This window comes from Dendropsophus ebraccatus, chromosome 8 (assembly GCF_027789765.1).
Source record: "Dendropsophus ebraccatus isolate aDenEbr1 chromosome 8, aDenEbr1.pat, whole genome shotgun sequence".
Classification (NCBI taxonomy): Eukaryota; Metazoa; Chordata; class Amphibia; order Anura; family Hylidae; genus Dendropsophus; species Dendropsophus ebraccatus.
Window position 1 is genome coordinate 15,495,815 of NC_091461.1, and position 19,272 is coordinate 15,515,086.

Sequence of the window (19,272 nt, forward strand, 5' to 3'; positions counted from 1 at the left end):
TGGTAAAATGAAAGCTGAGCTGTGATTGGTTGTTATTGGCAACAAAGAGAACCTTACTAAAAGACACAGCGATAGATCTACCCCCTCTAGCGTTTGTTTTAGAAGACTTCTTTTTTGTGGGATGAGTTTATTTTTATGTAATTGTCCCATTCTGTGGTACAAAAACTAGTAAAAAAAAAAAATTAGTTCTATATCTTTATTAGTTTCATTATCCAGCTTTCACCATGTGGCATTGTCGACATTTCCTTTATTCTGCAGGTTGGTATGATTACGGCCATATTAAATCTATGTTTTTATGTTTTGCTCCTTTTGCTCAATAAAATTACTATTTAGAAGATGTTTTTGTTTGTTTTTCACCATATTATTGGAGCCATCCCTTTTGGATGGAGTGGCATGGGTGCTTGTTTTTTGTAGGATGAGTTGTATAATTTTTTTTTATTCCAATGTAAGGATATCCGAAGGAGATCCGAAGCAGATTTGACTAAATGAATGAACACAGCATTAAATCCGCTGCGGATCTGCTGTGGATCCGCAGCGGATTTTACAGTGCGGATTTAATGCTGTGTTCAATCATTTAGTCAAATCTGCTGCGGATCTGCTGCGGATACGCAGCAGTAAATCAGCTGCGATACGGTACGTGTGAAGCTACCCCTAAAAAGAATGTACCACTTCGCTTACTTACATTTTTTTTACATTTTTTATATGGTTGCGCAGTCCATTTTCAAAAACGAGGCCAGGTTTCAACGATCTGCAACAGTTTCTTTATGTACATTTTGGCCCAATGTGTGGACTGGAAGTGGGCCTGGTGCCCCCAGTGTATCGATATCCCCCCCCCCCCTTGGTAAGGCGCCGCCATCATAATCAAGTCTGGCTGTGTCATTGAGGGTATCGATACCCTGGGGGCACCGGGCCCACTTCCAGTGCACATATTGGGCCAAAATGTACATAAAGAAACTGATGCAGATCGTGGAAACCGGACGTCGTTTTAAAAAATGGACTGCGCAACCACGATGTATGCTCTGGTCCTGACCAGGTAGTCTATAAAAAAATTTTGAGTAAGCAAAGTAGTACATTCTCATTAATATTGGAATTAAAAAAAATAATTATACAACTCATCCCACAAAAAACAAGCACCCATGCCACTCCATCCGGGCCGAAGTACAGAGTACAGTATACAGTAAGATTCTCTGTACAGTGAGAGTACAGCGTGGCGCAAGGTGCTCAGGGTATTTTCTAAAGCTGGGTTCACACTGCAGTCCATTTTGTGCAAAAAACAGGTGCATTTATGTGCATCCGCTTTGATCCGTTTTTCCATTGACTGCCATTACAAAAAGAACAGATCAAAAAACAGATCAAAACGCATCCTTTTTTTTTAGTACACACAAAAGTTTGGTTGACCACGATATGTGTACACAAAAAAAAAAAAAAAGGAATTTTTTATAATATATATTTTTTATAAAAGTAAATGTAAAAACGGATACACACAAATGCATCTGGCTTTTCATATTTTTTTTTTTTTTTGTTGCATAAAACGGATGAAAACCTGGATTTCACAAAGTGTGAACCCAGTCTAAAAAGAAAGCATGTGTTTTAATCTGTTTTATGATCTCCCCCTTTTTTTATATATATATACATATATATATATATATATATATATATAATGGAAGTCAACGCAAAAACGGAAAACAGATGCACAAAAATGCACCCGTTGTTTTGCATAAAATGGATGAAAAAACAGCTTGCAAAAAGGCAATGTGAACCCAGCCTAATTTCCTGTCTCAGAATTGTTTTTTAATATAGATAATAAAATGGAAAATTGTTTAAAAAAAAAACAAAAAAAAAAACAAAAAAAATTTCTTTAAAAGCGCATGCACATAAACTTGATTTAGAGAATAGGTCATTTCCTGACGACACTTTCCCTTTAAAACTGCCCTGACAAAGAATAACAATCTACATGGATGGGATAACTTTAGGAATCCTTTGTATTATGATGTTTTTCCACCTCTAGTCGGAACAAAAGTAAAATCCAGAATTCTGAGTAGCACCAGGTAAAAGTTACACAGAGCTCAGGGGCGGGGCTAAATCACTGATAGTTTATAATGGCAGACAGCTGAATTTTGAGTGCAGCTCCGGATGTGAATGGAGTATAGGACACTCTGTACAATAACAGGTACTTTACCTTCTTTGTAGAAATACATTGGGACGTGTACAAAGCGGAATTAGAGGATAAGTGCAGCCTAATATTAGATGTGGGGGAACCAGTTTCTTAACTGCACAACTTCAGCTTTTTTAGATACTGTTCTCATGGTAAATATTCATAGCAGTTCTGTAATTTCTCACCACACATTTATTTGCATATACATATATGTTTTTTTTATTAAAGTTCTAGTCTGACATTTACAAGACTACAACACAGAGGGATATGTCAGTGCTGATGTAACTCAGGATCAGTAATGTAATGTATATACACAGTGACCCCACCAGCAGAATAGTGAGTGCAGCTCTGGAGTATGCTCAACTCTGTATGTGGATTTAAAGTGTATAATGACCTAGAGTTGCACTTTACTGCAGGTTGCTGGATGCTGGACATCATATCCACAATGCACCTGCTGATCAGACACCATAATAATACACTGCACCCCTGCACCTGTCATAGTGCCGCACAGCGCGGTTTGCATTTTGCACAAGAGGATTGTGTGGTTGAGTTGTCAGAAGTCACATGATGGAAACTTCAGTAACAAATTATTTCAAGACAGAGCAGAGAATTTTCCAACCGCAAGAAGGAAGCTCAGAGGGACACGGCGGTGAGCGGCATGGGTGGTGAACTGAGAGGGAGAAGAAGGGGGGAAACTGAGAACAAAGGCTGGTTACTACCGGGGCCCAAGGCGTAAAACTGCCAGGACAGAAACTAAACGTGTTCTGAAGTAGCTGAAGATAGATAGATAGATAGATAGATAGATAGATAGATAGATAGATAGATAGATCTTGGTGACACTAACAATTCCTTCCGTACTTTTTATTATCTATTCAGTCTCCTTCCCTCAGTTCTCAGCTGCTGCTTTCTACTAGAGACACAAAAATCTGTGCGTGAGCCTTTCTCTCTGTCTCCCCCTCCCTTCTAAAACGGCTGATGTAAACAAGTCCCTGACTGGCTTTATCTGCTACTTTGTAGCTTCTTTGTAATGCTGGGAGGGTTAATCTGAGGTTAAGTTGCTGATGAACTCACTGTGATTAACCCTCGCAGCATTACAAAGTTGCAGATAGGAACTTGTTTACATTAGCCGTCTCAGAAGGGAGGGGGAAGGAGGGGGAGACGGCGGGTAAAGCTCACACAGATTTTAGCAGAAAGCAGCAGCTCAGAACTGGGAGAAGGAGACTGAATAGATAATGACAAGTATAGAAGGAATTGTTAGTCTCACCATGGGCAGCAACATATGAAAAGTTATGTTTGAGCAGAATACCCCTTTAATATCTGTATGTTAATCTCTTATTATATATGATCCATAATATTAATTAAAGCACATGTAGGCTCGACTGAGTGGATCATTAATGTGTATGTGATAACCTAGTTATATGGCCGTTGGTTGATCGAACATTTATTTAGCGGACAGTTATGGAAGGTGAACGACCAACATAAGAAGGGGTTATTAGGATCAGGGATGTACACAGAATAGAGGATGTCCAGAGCAGCAATTACAATGGGGCTTAAAGGGAGAGTTGTGAACAAAAAAAAAAGGCCTCCCTGCTGCCATCAACATTTATGTTGGGAAATGCGGAGCTCTCTAAGCCCTGCGGTTCCAGATTCCCCGCTCTGATCTAGGGCTGCCGCACAGCACTATACAGGCCGGGATCCCATTACCCCCATGTTGTGACCCTGCTCTGTATTAGCGCTGTGCGGCTGGGGATCACATTTACTCCAGGAAACCAGTCAGCAAGTAGGCTGATATATCAATAGTATGCGTATAGGTTTAGTACTGTGAGTGCAAAAGTGTGTATTACTGTGACTGGGCTCTGGTCTGGTCGGCTTATTAACTCATTCATACCCAGAAAATCCAATGCAGGAAACAAATTTTCATGGGCCGGTCACCATATTTCCACATTCATGTCTGCTAAGCTGAACTGAATCAAGTATTCATGTCATTCTGCTGGTATAGTAAAGAACAGAGTGTCCAGCAGCTGAGAAACCCAATAGCAAGTGTTACATTTCCCTACAGCACCACCACAGGGGTAATGATCGGATTAAAGCAATGGGCTAATGGTCTAAGGTATGGAAGTGCTAGGTCCTCCAGAGAAAGAGACACTCTTTGGAGATGCTTTCTAAAAAAGGGGCCTGTCCCCAATACGCCCCCTACAGAAAACTCCACAAAGTGTCACTGTGTTTTGTTTTGTTTTTTGCTTAGTTTTTTTGCAGAAATCAATACTACAGGCGATTTCAAGAAACTTTATAATGGGGTTTGTTAAGCAAATCTGCCATTATCTGCATTCAAAAAGCCTTTTCACAGGTGTTCCCCTCCCCCCTCCTCTCTCTCATTCACTGCTCATTTTTTAGGAAATTTTACATCAGTCGGGCCCTGTGTAATCTATAGAGAGGGGAGGGGGGAGGAGGGAGATTAGTCACCAGCAGAGAGCAGAGAACAAAGAATTACACAGCTGAGAGCTGTGGGAAGCAAGTATTCAGAGGTCAGAGAGGTCAGTGCTGACTTCAGAGGAGATAGCCCAATGATGTAGCTGTAAATTAACTCTTTGTTGTCCTGTTTTGGTGCCTAATCTCCCTCCACCCCTCTCCTCTCCATAGACAACCATGAAGACAGGGGGGAGAGCTTCAAACTGCTTTTTCATGATAGAAATGCATTTTTCGGCTAATAAACCCAATTACAACATTTCTTAAAATCGCCGGAACTATTGATTTCTGCAAAAAAAAATTAAACAGTGACACTTTAAATGTAAGAGATTCATAGTCCCTTTACTAAAGGACACTATACTACATGGAGGAGTAGCGGATCTGACAGCAGTAGCTCATTGGTGATTTCCATATACTATAACCTGAAACGTATGTGAGGACACATAGCGTGCCGTCACTGAATGAACGCCGGGTGTTGAGAAACCTTCCATGCACAGTCCTACTTCCCCTATTCTATACGCTGCATGTAGTTACTGCTCTCCTTTATGAGAGATGGGGCTGTCATCACCCACTTTAGATCTATTGGGCCTGTCTATAGGCAGATAGCCGGGTGACCAGGTGTGATGGCGGCCATGTTGCTGCTTATGGGACAGGTAAAGATAGAAGAATTATGTTAGGTTACGCTTCCTGCTAATCGCCTGTGATATCACTGCACCCATCGTGCCCAGTTCTGACCCTGAGAGCAGATGCCGCAGCCAGTACTATAATAAGCCATATTACATCTAAATTTATAGCTGCCACATCCGTATTTCAAGAGATGGGAGTGGTGAGGTGAGGCCTGACCTCATCCTGTACCCAAAATAGCTTCACGTCTCTGCACAGACCTGATGTGAGACGGGTATATACCGCTGAGATTAGGTACATAGCGTGCCCGTATCCTCCACCAACCAATATGGCTGCCAATCAATGGTCAGGGTCCCTGTTTACTCCTATGTCCAGCATATATATACGATGAACCATCAATGTCTGATGTGGGAAATCACACGTGATATATATATGACAAGAATAAAACATGTGATATATGTGACTAGAATAATACATGATGAGAGGCACAGCTAAAAAATTACCTAAAAACACAATTTAGTTATGTGTATCTAAGCTATTATGTGTGATACTATCTGATAAGAGTGTATCCAAGGCTATTTTGTGTAATTATTGTCTGATTGTATCTAAATCTAAAAGTGTGGGTTTGTCTGATTATCCTATCCTGTTTAATACTATACAAGTGTATCTAAGCCTATTATGTGTGATACTCTCTAAGTGTACCTAAGCCTTTCAAGTGTTGTTTCTGTTGAGCCTATCCTGTATATTATACAAGTGTATCTAAGCCTATTATGTGTGATACTACCTTAGTGTACTTAAGCCTTTCATGTATAGTTTTGTTTGCCGAGTCTATTCTGTGTGATACTATAAAAGTGTATCTAAGCCTATTATGTGTGATACTTTCTGTGTACCTAAGCCTATATAGTGTGGTTTTGTCTGTTGAGACTATCCTGTATGATATTATACAAGTGTATCTAAGCCTATTATGTGCGATACTATACAAGTGTATCTAAGCCTATTATGTGTGATACTGTCTTAGTGTACTCAAGCCATCATTTGTGGGGGTTTTTGCAAATGTATCTAAGCCCATTAGGTATGAAATTATCTGAGTGTACCCAAATCTATCAAGTGTGATTCTGCCTGCCAAGAGGTGCATCTAAGGCTGGGTGCACACTACGTTTTCACAATCCGTTTTTTTCCATCCATTTTTGAAGAAAAAAAAGAAATTAAAAAAAAAAAAAAACGGATGAAAAACAGCTGGAAAAACGGATGCATTTGTGTGCATCTGTTTTAAGCGTTTTTTCTATTATAAAAAATATGGATCAAAACGTATCTGTTTTTTTTTTTTAAGGACACAAAAATGTAGTTAACCTAATTTTTATGTCCGTTAAAAAAAACCCAAATGGATGTTTTTCTCTAATGCATCAAAACGGATGCACACAAATGCATCTGTTTTTTTCATTTGTTTTTTTTAGAAAAAAACGTATAGGAAAAACGTAGTGTGAACCCAGCCATAGCTTACTTGATTGGATTCTGAGAGTACCTGTGCCTGACGGGCTTCTGTCTGCTTAATGCTTCATCTAACCTATCTGGTGATATTGTCTGCTGAGCTGTGTATCTAAGCCTGTCATATGTGATGATGCTTGCCAAGCTGGTATGTCTATGGAGAGTGATACCATCCACTCATCCAGGGTATCTAAGCTTCTATAGCGCCATGTATGTAAGCTTATTATGTGAGACACTGGCACTGAGATATGTAAAAATAAAAGTGTAATCTGTATTCTGTAATATACTAACACCTATAATAAACCACAGCACAGGAAACCCCAGGCCTCCTAAGTGTAATAGCACTAATGTCTGCTTATCATGTGTGATACTGTCTGCTCAGAGGTGTATCTAAGCCTATTATGTGTTACACTGTCTGCTGACAGGTGTATCTAAGCCACTTTTGAAGGTGGTGCATCTAAGCCTATCATTTGTTTCACTATCTGCTGGGAGGTGTATCTAAGCTACTTATGGTGGTGGTGTATCTAAGCTTATCATGTGTTATACTGTCTGCTGAGAGGTGTATCTAAGCTACTTATGGTGGTGTATCTAAGCCTACCATGTGTTATACTGTCTGCTGGAAGGTGTATCTAAGCCTATCATGTGTTATACTGTCTGCTGGGAAGTGTATCTAAGCTACTTATGGTGGTGGTGTATCTAAGCCTATCATGTGTTATACTGTCTGCTGGGAGGTGTATCTAAGCTACTTATGGTGTTGGTGTATCTAAGCCTACCATGTGTTATACTGTCTGCTGCAAGGTGTATCTAAGCCTATCATGTGTTATAGTGTCTGCTGGGAGGTGTATCTAAGCTACTTATGGTGGTGGTGTATCTAAGCCTATCATGTGTTATACTGTCTTCTGGGAGGTGTATCTAAGCTACTTATGGTGGTGGTGTATCTAAACCTATCATGTGTTATACTGTGTTCTGGGAGGTGTATCTAAGCTACTTATGGTGGGGGTGTATCTAAGCCTATCAATAGTGATACCTCAGGTATACCTATACCTACCTATTATACTGTTTGCTGAGCACATGTATCAAAGTTTACTATTTGTGATGATCATCTGTCAAACACATGTATGTTACTGGGTGTATCTAAATGTATCTAGTGTGAAACTAAACTGTGTATCCGAGTCTAGCACATGTGATACCTTGGCTAGTCTAGTGCATCGAAACCTATCATATATGATACTGACTGTATGTATGTCTATCGTGTGTAACTCTGTCAACTGAGATGTGTATCTAAGCCTAGGAAGTATGATACTATCTACTGGTTTACTCAATCTAAGCCTATCATAGGAGATACTGTTTGCTGGCCTGGTGTATCTAAGCCTATCATATGTGATACTGAATTGGTGTACATGACTAACTATCATTTGTGACACTGTCCAAGATGTGTATCTAAGCCTATGATGTGTGATCCTATTTGCTAGGTTAGTGCACGAAGCCCATGATAAGTGATAGCGAATGTATGTGTGACTATTATGTGTGACACTGTCTGCTAGATAGCTGATGATGTGTGATAGTATTTGCTGTATCTAATCCTATCATATATGATACTAATTGTATGTGTGACACTGCTGAAGTGTGATACTATTTGCTGCTTTAGTGTATCTAAGTCTATCATATGTGATACTTAGTGTATATGTGTGTGACACTTTGTGCTGGATTAGTGTATCTAAGCCTATCTTTTGTTGATACTGAGTGTATGTGAATGTGTATCTAAGCCTATGATACCGTCTGCCATGCTGATGTTATACTGACATGGCGACCTCTATAGCACTACTTAGGCCATAGTGTGTGGATGGTTAAAGTTTTACTAGGATATTAATATTTTACTGTCTGTACAAGGTGCAGCGGGCGGCTCGGAAGGTTACAGCATTTACATACATGGCGCCACATAACCACGCGTCATATGGTACAGCGCCAATAACTAATGTATCTAACCAGGGTCCTGTATCTAACTATCTGGGAATAAGACAGAGGGGCTGTTTCCCTTGCATGGTGGTATTCATCATAGAAGAGAACACTGTTATGATTCCACCCAGTGATCTCCTTGACATAGCGCCCCCTATAGGTAGTGGGTGCAATGCAGTGGGACAGCAGCCTTCCTGGTCTCTATATGAACAATGCTGACGTCATGTCTGTACCTTTAAGGGTGGAGATGTTCTATGTCTCTCAGGAAATGTATACTGCCATGAAATATATAAGGCTATATATAATATGTCAGTGATAGTAAACCACACCTGAGTATCAGTGACATCTCTTACAATGCACCGGCTTTCAATCAATGGAAGGAATTTACTCATCAGGTCTAGTTCTAAGTTACACACTGCAAACCTGAGGAAGCCGGTGCATGTCCAGCGATACCCGTAGGGCAGAGAACAGTGCTGCACCCCACCCTCCACAACCTAAATATGAGATAGATAGACAGACAGATAGATAGGAGATAGATAGAAAGATCAATACCCCCTCAGTATAACTAACCCTGGGTGGGATTAGACAAAGTGATTTTCGTGTTCTCTGATCATCGATAAACGATCGCTTTTGGGAACGATTAGAAATGGCTGACCACAATATAAGAAACGATTGTTAGGCGCTCACTTAGGATAACCCACAAAGCTTGTTTAATCTGCGGACGACTTATTAGATGAACAAATATGCGAATGATCAATGAGGTACCAACAATGATTTTTCGACATGTTGAAAGACCGCGAACGACTTATGGTTCATCATTTGATGGCTAGCTGCTATTACATAGGCAGATAATCGCTCGTTTTCAGTCACTATACCGAGTTTCTAAACTATAATGGCTCCATGTAACAGGGCCCTAACCTTTGTGTGACACTATCGCAGTCCTAAAATTCACAGTATATCTAACCCCATCCTGAGTGATACAATTTCAATGTATCTAAAGCTATTCAAAGTCCCTTAGTGTATCTAAGCCTGCTGGGTGCGATTTATCAAAATGTGTGCAGATGGAGCAGTGATAACCAATCAGATTCCAGCTTTCATTTCGCAAAGGCCTTTTTAAAAATGAAAGCTGAATCCTAATTGGTTGCTATGGGCAACTGCTCCACTGCCTCAGGTCTGATAAATCTCTCAAAATTTTATGTGACACTCTCTGTGTATCTAAGGCTATTCTAAGCCTACAACGTGTGATACTCTCTTAGTCTATCTAAGCCTTTCTTGGGTGACACTGTCTCAGTGTAGTTTAGCCTATTCTGTTTTATAGTTTCTCAGTGTATCTAAGCTCAGTGTACCATCTCAATGTTTTTAAGCACATTCTGTGTGATACTGTCTTGCTGTATCGAAGCCTAATTAAGTGTAGTTAGGCCTAATCTGTGGGATACTGCCTAAGTGTATCTAAATCTATGTTGTGGGATACGGACTCACTGAAACTAACCTTATGCTATATGATACTGTTCTTTTTTATCCAAACCGGATCCTGGATCCTGTTGTTTGAGTATGTTTAGGCCTGTCCCATGTGATACTGTCTCTATGTATCTCAACCTTGTTCATGAGATACAGTCTCAGTGTATCTAAACTCATCCAGTATACATCCTGGTTACATGATGATCATACCCTTTGCCTCTAAGTAATGACAAGATTTTTCCTTTCAGTTCCCTATTTCTTAGGAAAGCTGGGTTGTCACTAATATGTCAGCATTATAACCAAGCCAGCTCCTCTTGTCATTCTGGAGCACAGGAGAGCTGGGTGGCAGTCCCAATGATGGGCACTATGCCGCTGGCCACACTCATGATGATGCCAGTGATGGTAATGGAGGCCTGTACTCACCGCTCGCTGGTGGGGTCGGAGCAGTTCAGGGGGTATTTCAGGGGGATGATGGTCCCGTCCGTGTCCTGCAGGCAGTCGGGTTGTGCCGTATAATATTCCACCAGCTCAGTCAGCGTCGCAAACTGTTCTCCGCCATAGAGGTCGTAGTAATCTCCCGTGTTCTGTATCCGGATGTGAGTGACCGAGTCCTCCAACCTAACAGGCCAAAGAGGGAAAAACCCATCAGACCCCAATGTGTAGTGATCGCTAATACTCATCATTTCTGCCTCTTTCACACCAATGTAAAATGCCACAAATTTATCATATTCTATATTTTCCCCCTTGGATGGAGCACCGGCCATGTCCACGCACCGCCGCTCCATTCATTTGGGGGGGGGGTACACTACTCCTCTGTTCTTATCCCAGCAGCCGGGTCCCCACCAATCAAGTTGTCCCTTACCCCTGGATAAGGAACAACTTTTCTATGGGAATAAGGCCATGTTCACACAATGTATATTTTCGTAAAAGTACGGCCGTTGTTGCCGATTGCAACAACGGCCGTGATTAATACGAAAATATATGTTACCTGGCCTCTATGGAATCCCAGCCAGAGCATATAGACATAGTATACGCTCCGGCGGGATTTCTCACGTCGCCGAAGATTCAGTGAACCAGAGACCTAGCCTCTTACAGTGTGTGAACATAGCCTAACCCTGTAATAAGAGTAAGACTCTCTATTCCTGAAATACTCTGTGCTGCTGGGAGGCACTACAACTTCTTCCCATGTCACTTCTCCCCCTGCAAGGTCAGCAGCTGTGTTTCCTGATATCTTCACTATCAGTCTATGAACTCCATGGCCCTGGCTCCTGTCACATACAGGTCACTAACAATAAGTGGACAGGTCACGTGCTCCACACAAGATCAGCACACTCTTCTTAAATCCTTTGTGCTGCTGGGACACCTGATCTTTCCACTATGTCATATATTGCCATGTTCCCTACCACTCCATCCCTGCCTTCCCTCACATACCCAGAACACTACTCTCCTGAGATACTCTGTGCTGCTGGGGACTGCTGCTACTTCCACCAAATTTATTCTAAATTTAACAGCATGAATCTGCCCCTATTCTCACATCATACCATGACTGTCCTATATAAACTAGCAAGCCCTTTCCTAAAATACTCTGTACTGCTGGAAGACACTTCTGCATCCATTGTCTACCACAACCTCACCAGTCCCCCTTCCTCTCATCCATTTATGACATTGTCACCCTGCTAAGCAGGTGGTACCCTTCCCACAATGTACGGTTTGCTTCCATTTTTGTTTTCTGTCCCATACAGCACAGTACAAGAGGTCACTGCTCCTCCCCTCTTACAGGATTAGCTCAATCGATTCCTGAAATACTCATTGCTGCTTTGATGTAATTAGTAGAATGCAAATGAGACTTAAATGTTGCAAAATCTTCACGCTTTGACCAAAAAACATCTTAAAATGTTCATTTCACTCGGGCAGGAAGTCTGTAACATATTTAGGTTGTGAAAAAAAAAAAGTTGCACTTCCTCATTACGAGCAGGAAGCGTCGCCCCCATCTCGATGGGAAAAGCAGAATGAAAGAATTGCAAAATTGGAAAAAAGTGGGAAGGCAAAGAAGCAAAGTCTCACTATTAATTTACTTATAATAAAGCTGAACTTTGCAGTTTATAATAGTGCTGGAGCGTAATAAGAGGAGCGGCTGCTATACGTGTACAGGTCTCAGCACTAGAGATAGGTGACCTTGGGCAGGGTGTTATAGATTTACTGTCAGTCATCCTATTGTAGATTACTACAGTCCTCCCCTCCCCTGTTAATAAAAATAATAACAGAAAACAATAGATACCAGAAACATCTGGCTACACTATAATACCACTATACTAATACTAAATAAAACCATCTATACACAGACCAAAATTCTGATATTTTTGGGTTTTATTTTAAGCATATCAGGTACAAGAGAAGGGACTCCTATCTAAGATGGGTGTCCCTGCTACTGCACACTAAGCAGCCAGGTACACATTGTATGCCTCACTGCTCAGTTAACATTTGCTGGGCAGGGCCCAGAGCTCATAGTCAAGAATATGAAGTGAGTGGAGGCAGTACATACATACATACATACATACATGGGAGACCCAACATGTTCACTGGGTCAAACACTCTGCAGTGTTTGCCTTGCACAGTGTGTACAGAAGCGGAGTCCCTGCTCCTGTACATCATCTGCACCCTGCACCAGGCCAGCAAATATTAGCTGAGCTGCAAGGCATACAATGTATACCTTGATGCTCAATCTCCAGGAGCAGGAACTCCTTTTGATAGGAGTCCCTGCTCTTGCATGCTATTTGCCCCAAGTGAATACCCAAAAAATCTGATTTGGAGTAATCTTTTCCCCCCCCCCCCCCCCAATTTGGACTTAAATTAGTTTTTGCCGAACCAGTCTCTAGTAATCATTAATATGGTCTGCAGAGCTGGTGTAGTGCTGGGAGCTATGACTATATGGTCAATGTGGGGAATATTGGTCTGTCTAAAGCGGTTTTCATTCAGTAACAGTATGGCGGTATTACTTTGGTTATAATATATGGTTATGTTGTGGCAGTATTATTTGTTATTGAAAATATTGTCACTGGTATATGGGATTATGGTGATAATATTCCACCTTAGGGACTGATCCTGAGAAGGTGGGGGGGGGGCTGGAGTCCTCCAACATAGCATTACAACCAATGTCTTCATGGTGGACTGACCTGACTGATAACGAAAAATCTTCAGGCCTCTTTCTGCTGGGACGCACAAGAAAACTGCCATGGACACCTCTCGCTTTCAGACGGGCCTCGGCCTCCAACCCAGTTATGTCCCTATGAAACCACCTGGAAGAGAAACATCAGGAATCAAAAGTGTAGACAACTTTAGATCATTGTCTTTAAATAACAGGACCTGTATCCACCCCCATAAGATGCTACTATCATTACGTAGCTGATCACACCTTTTTATGGCTTACGGATACGCCCTTCCTTTTAATTTTTCTACATTTTAGATTTATTTCATATATGATATTTATTTGATTTTATATTTCTAGATATTTTATATAATTGTTTGATCATTTTATATAAACATTTTCTATTTAATATATATATATATATATATATATATATATATATATATATATAATCATTTTACATTTATTTTATATATCATATTTATATAATACATTTATATTCACTGGAGCAGCGGTGTCGTCCACAACTTAGCACAAAAATGTATAAAAATAAAATGGCGACGATTATGGTGGCTGCTAATTGCCAGAATTACATAATTTACTTCTAAGGCTATGTGAAGGCTAAGAGAAATACATGTGGTAGTTGCATCATTGCATGTTTTTGCATGCGGCATACAAAATTGCGCTAGATTTACAAAGGCGTTTGCGTTTCTCTTGAGAAGTTTGCGCCAGCTGCACCATTTTTTTTATTTTTTATACTCGGAGGTTAGTCAGATTTGTCATGTGCTATTTTTTTTAGCAAGATTTATCAAGTCACTTGTGCCTATAATCATAATTTTGTGCACTCCATACAAAATACCACCCGCTGAAAACATTTGCGCCGATGATTCATCCGCCCCTTAGGGTCAGCGTGTCAGTTTGCTTAGGCTAGGTTCACACTGCGTTTTCAGCATCCGTTTAACGGATCCGTTTTTTGCAAAAAATGGATTGCAAAAAACGGATGCATTTATGTGCATCCGTTTTTGATCGGTTTTTCTATTGACTTCCATTATAAAAAAATAAAGTACTGTTGACGCTACTTTTTTGACCGTAAAAAAAAAACGGATCCGTTAAACGGATGCTGAAAACGCAGTGTGAACCTAGTAACATTCTTTGTTTTTCTTTATTACAAATACAATTTCTTGAGGTGAATACTTAGAAACGGACTGTGTTTTGTTTTTTACACTCATGCCCCAACAGCTTTTTCTCTTCATGTATGAGCGTCATCTGATATCCCACAAAGCACTGCTCTCTGGTTACAGGAAACAGCAGAATTGCGAATGCAGAAGTATTTAGCAGGCTGATTCTCTCTATCATTTATCATCTTGGGCCACAGGATCCATATCTGATGATCGATAATAAAAAGAACTGAGCTCCTCCTCCTGTTTCCCCCTCACTGCGCAGTTCTTCACAAAGCATGCCCACAACAATCGTCCCCAGAAGTCAGTGGGGCAGACTTAGAAAAACTGCCTAAAAATAACAGTGGCTCCGGATGTCTGATAAATTTGGCACATGTCTACAAAGTGTAGTCTAAGTTTAGATCACCTATTAGTTTATGGCAAAATGTTTAGTGTAGAAAATAGCACTGTTAATGATTGAAGTAATAATAATAATAATAATAATAATAATAAAGCAGCTATATATTTGAATCAATTCTGAATTATATTTGAATCAATTCTGAATTATATATATATATTTTATTTTTTTTTTAATTATTATTATTATTATTATTTTCAAATCTAGAGTCACATGATTCACCAGGAATATGTTTGTAGTCATCAAAGAGGAATTAAACTTTAAACAATTTTAGATCCTTGTCCTTTTAAAGAACAGGACTTACAGAGGACATGTAGCCACCCCCATGAAATGAGATGTCACTATCAGTAAAGAGATTGGGATGTCCTGATCACACACCTTTTTATAGTTTCTTGATACACCCTCCCATTCCAAAGATATGATGGTTGATACTTTGTCAGTTTATAGTCAAATGGGTGTCAACTCAGATTTAATGTTGATTATGCAGTGAGGGGGGGTGTCTTAGAAATATATACATCCCTCAATGTAAAACATTCACACCCCATAACTGTATAATCACCCAATACGTAATATTTACTCTTATTCTTGAAATTAAGTTCAGGCCCATCTAAGTATTAACTGGATTGCCCAACAAACTATAAACCCATATATATTGGGAATGTGGGGGTATATAAATTTTGGATGACTAAATAGCCAACTGGGTGTGCTGGGGGCGTGTCCCTACACTGTCTGACACTATCCAATCTAAGCTGCCAGTGCCAGACTGAGCAGGGACACGCCCCTAGCTGGTAACACCTAGTTAACTATTTATTTATATATTTTAAAGAGTAATAACATAGGAATGATACAGCACAGAGCTATGAGAAAAGATCTGGGGAGAGAAGGATCAAGCAGTTGGATCTCTACATGCCTGATCCTTATGTTCTCTGGCTATCCACTCTCTACTCTCGGCTGAGCCAACCATGCATGTGCACGTAGGAATGAGAGACAGCTGTCAGCCAAAAGAGTGTACAGCCGACAGCTAACTAAAATAAATAGATATAGAGACAGATAAACGTCTATTTTATTATTTTATTTTTTTTACACAAAAGTCTTTCTAGCAAAACAAGTCGGTTCCTACAGAAGAAATCTTACATATAAATATTCTTCCTGTTTTCTAATTTAAGCTTTCGGTTAAACATAAAGCTCACATTGTGTTCTTTTTTAGGTTCAGTATTCTGTGCTGATTAATATTTTTGATCCAAATCACCTACGTAGATGTAAATGATAATATTCTGTCTACCTGCAGCCACCACTAGGGGGAGCTCAAGAGGTTAGTGTATACAGTGTTGTTATTTTTTTATGTGTAAAAATACTGAAGTCCAAATTACTGGCTGCCATTCTCTAGCAGCCGTTCTTTCTTATTTTGCCTTCTTTGCTGTGATTTTTTGTGTTGTCATTTTTAAAAAAAAATGTTTCTATTTTGATTTTGATTAATTTTCACAGAAAGAAGCAATATAAACAACATCCACAGTTAGAAAAAAAATACAATATCCATTTTACAAAAAGGAAACACACACCTCCCCCCCCCCCTTTCCCCAGGCACGATATACAAATATTTCCATAGCGGGGGAGTCACAAAATTTTAAACTACATAAAAAAATTATTAACTCCCATCTTCAGGGTACCTTTACTCACTTTTACAATTCTTAAGCTTAGTCTGAGAGGGGTGTCCCCGATGTCCACCTTCTATTTGATAACTCCATATATCTACTTCCCACATACAAGCACCCCCCCCCCCCCCCACACACACACACCCCTTCCTAATCCTACGCCTATTCTCATTCTAAAACTACTCTTGCCAGCCCCAATAGGCCAGCCGGAAGAACCTCTATCCTCCTTTTCTCGTCCATTCACCACACCAGTCACAAATCTCTCACCCATCGTATCCACATGTCCACACCCTCTTTCCCTTTCCGCATATTTAATATAATAGGAGTGACTTATAAATGCCTCAAGTCCACTCACTCTTTCATTCCTGTCCTGTCCAGCTAGGTCAAGTTGATGAGCACCCGCTCTAGAGCACCACATCTCCCCGGCCAGCTGCCCAACCACTTCGCCTTCTGAAGGAATTGACCCTCCCATTTTCATGAAGGGCCCCCCTCCCCTTGCGATCCCCCTATGGAAAAGAACCACCACCAAGGTGACCCATCTCCATGGGATCCAACTCGCTTAACCACACATCCAATGTAGACAAGACACTTTGGGGGAGATTTATCAAACTGGTGTAAAGTAAAACTGGCTCAGTTGCCCCTAGCAACCAATCAGATTCCACCTTTCATTCCTCACAGACGCTTTGGAAAATGAAAGGTGGAATCTGATAGGTTGCTAGGGGTGACTGAGCCAGTTTCACTATTCACCATGTTTGATAAATCCCCCCTTTGTCTCTAATTCCCCTTTGAGAACTACAATTGTCAAATAAATTATTCTCATCTCACTTCCAGAGATTGACCTCTCCCATCAATCACTGCCACTCCTATCAACCCATTACACAGGCAGGGGAGGCGGTGCAGGGGCGGACGCGCCTCTACCACGGGGTGGGGACGACGCAGAGAGGATACACCACAGAGGCGACGCGGACCTGGCAGCAGTGCCGAGGGGGGGGGGGGGTCAGACAACGGCGCATGCGCACTTACAGCTATCGGAAGACAGAGGGCGGAACGGAACGCAGGGGAGATGGAGATCAACTCCACACGATCGCTCTAGGCTACGCCTCTTTGACACGTCTACGCCTCAGCTAGTTTGATTTTCTGCCTCAGGAAAGCACAACCAGCGTTGATAAAGATACCAGCAGAAAGGACTCCTCATCAGCTACAAAAAGGCATAAATAGTTGGGGGGGTTGCAAAGTGGGTACAATATGAATCCCAATCATCCACACATTTCTTCAGGGATAACCACCATTTCTTGTTCTTATTATACCAGACTTCATATCTTAAGAATTTGTCGGCTCCCTCCTTTCATTTTATTACAGTCTGCGTTTTCCCCCCATCCATTTCTTAATAATCAACCAATATGCAGCAAACAATATTTTATATATCACCGCTTGTAACACTCTGCCCACCTTGAATTTAGATATACTCCCTACCAGCGCATATGTATAATCTACCCCTAAATCTAATGCAATAATATCCTCTATAGACTTAAACACTCCATTCCGGAATTTTCTTATCTTCCTACATCCCCACCAGTGGGGATCCAAGTCCCCTTCTTCTAAATCACATCTTATACATTTACATTTTTCAGCATTCTTCCATCTTATAATATCCCTTGATGAATAATAAGAGATTTATTTTTTTTTGCCAGACTTTAAAATTCAGTCCAAATTTGCTCCGATTGTTTGTGTTGGCATTAGAAGGTGCAGTATTAGAAACTGGATCAATGCAGGCTTTGATCTTAAAGCGAATGTACCATCAGGTACGCCGCTTTAAGTTTTTTACATGAATAGACCGGCACGAGGATGGCAGCAGTCCTTTTTTTAAACCGCTACCCGATTCCCGTGTACGGCATTGGTCCATTCCCAGGCACCAGCCTGGCCTGAACCACTGAAGGCAGTGTGACAAAATTAGAATCAATGGTGCTGCGTCACAGAGAGGAGAGGTCTCATCACATTGGGGGGATGGCCCCGCCTGCAGTGCTTCATGCCGTGCTGGTGCCTGGGAATAGACCAAAAAAAAAAAGAAGACCAAAATGGATCAGGTAGTTGAAATTCAACATTCCTGATCCTTCTATCTCAGGGGCGGATTAACTTTACTATGTGCCCCGGGCTGTTCATGAAGCTTGGGCCCCCCCAACCCACTGTAACTATGGTGGCACTAACTTAAGTCGTTTTTCTCCATAATGCAGCCTGTAAAGGATCTGTGGTGACATAATTGTCCATAAGGTCCTTCAATATATTCTCTAATGTTACTGCATTGCCTCCTGGCTGCTGTTTTGCCCTGATTTGTGCAAAACTGTGGTAAAAAGCTGCGATTTTTCTGCAAATCATGACAAAACATAAGTCTGTTTGGAGGGCCATGGGTTCCTCAGGAGCTCAGGGCCCCAGGCTACCGCCCAAAACATTATATGTGATTTTATATATTCTAATTAAATGAGCATTTCATGTTGTTATGTTATTATGTTTCATTACTATATTACATAGGGCTGCTGTGACGTAGAGGACTATATCATTTTTGTTTATACAGCCCGAAACAGACCTATTATAATCTGCTACTGTTCTCTCCCCTGACATCTGAGACAATCAAATCTCGTGCAAGTTGGTTGTCATCATTCTTTCTTTGCCATTATTTTGGTTAAAAAATGTGTTACTGCTTATGACGTATTTTTTCTCACAGCATTTATCCCGCCTTTTGCGTTTACACCCTCTGTGCC

The 19,272-nt window shown here is 40.8% G+C and overlaps 1 protein-coding gene across 1 annotated transcript in view; it reads right to left on the reverse strand.

Moving 5' to 3' along the window:
- The window catches only part of PTPN6 (protein tyrosine phosphatase non-receptor type 6), a 41,902-nt gene that overhangs the window by 14,351 nt on the left and 8,279 nt on the right, over nucleotides 1-19,272 (reverse strand). The window contains exons 2-3 of the mRNA XM_069979888.1: nucleotides 13,318-13,440; nucleotides 10,568-10,762 (exon numbers count right to left, since the gene is read on the reverse strand). Coding sequence (XP_069835989.1) covers nucleotides 10,568-10,762; nucleotides 13,318-13,440 — 318 coding nt within the window. The remainder of the gene's footprint in view (nucleotides 1-10,567; nucleotides 10,763-13,317; nucleotides 13,441-19,272) is intronic.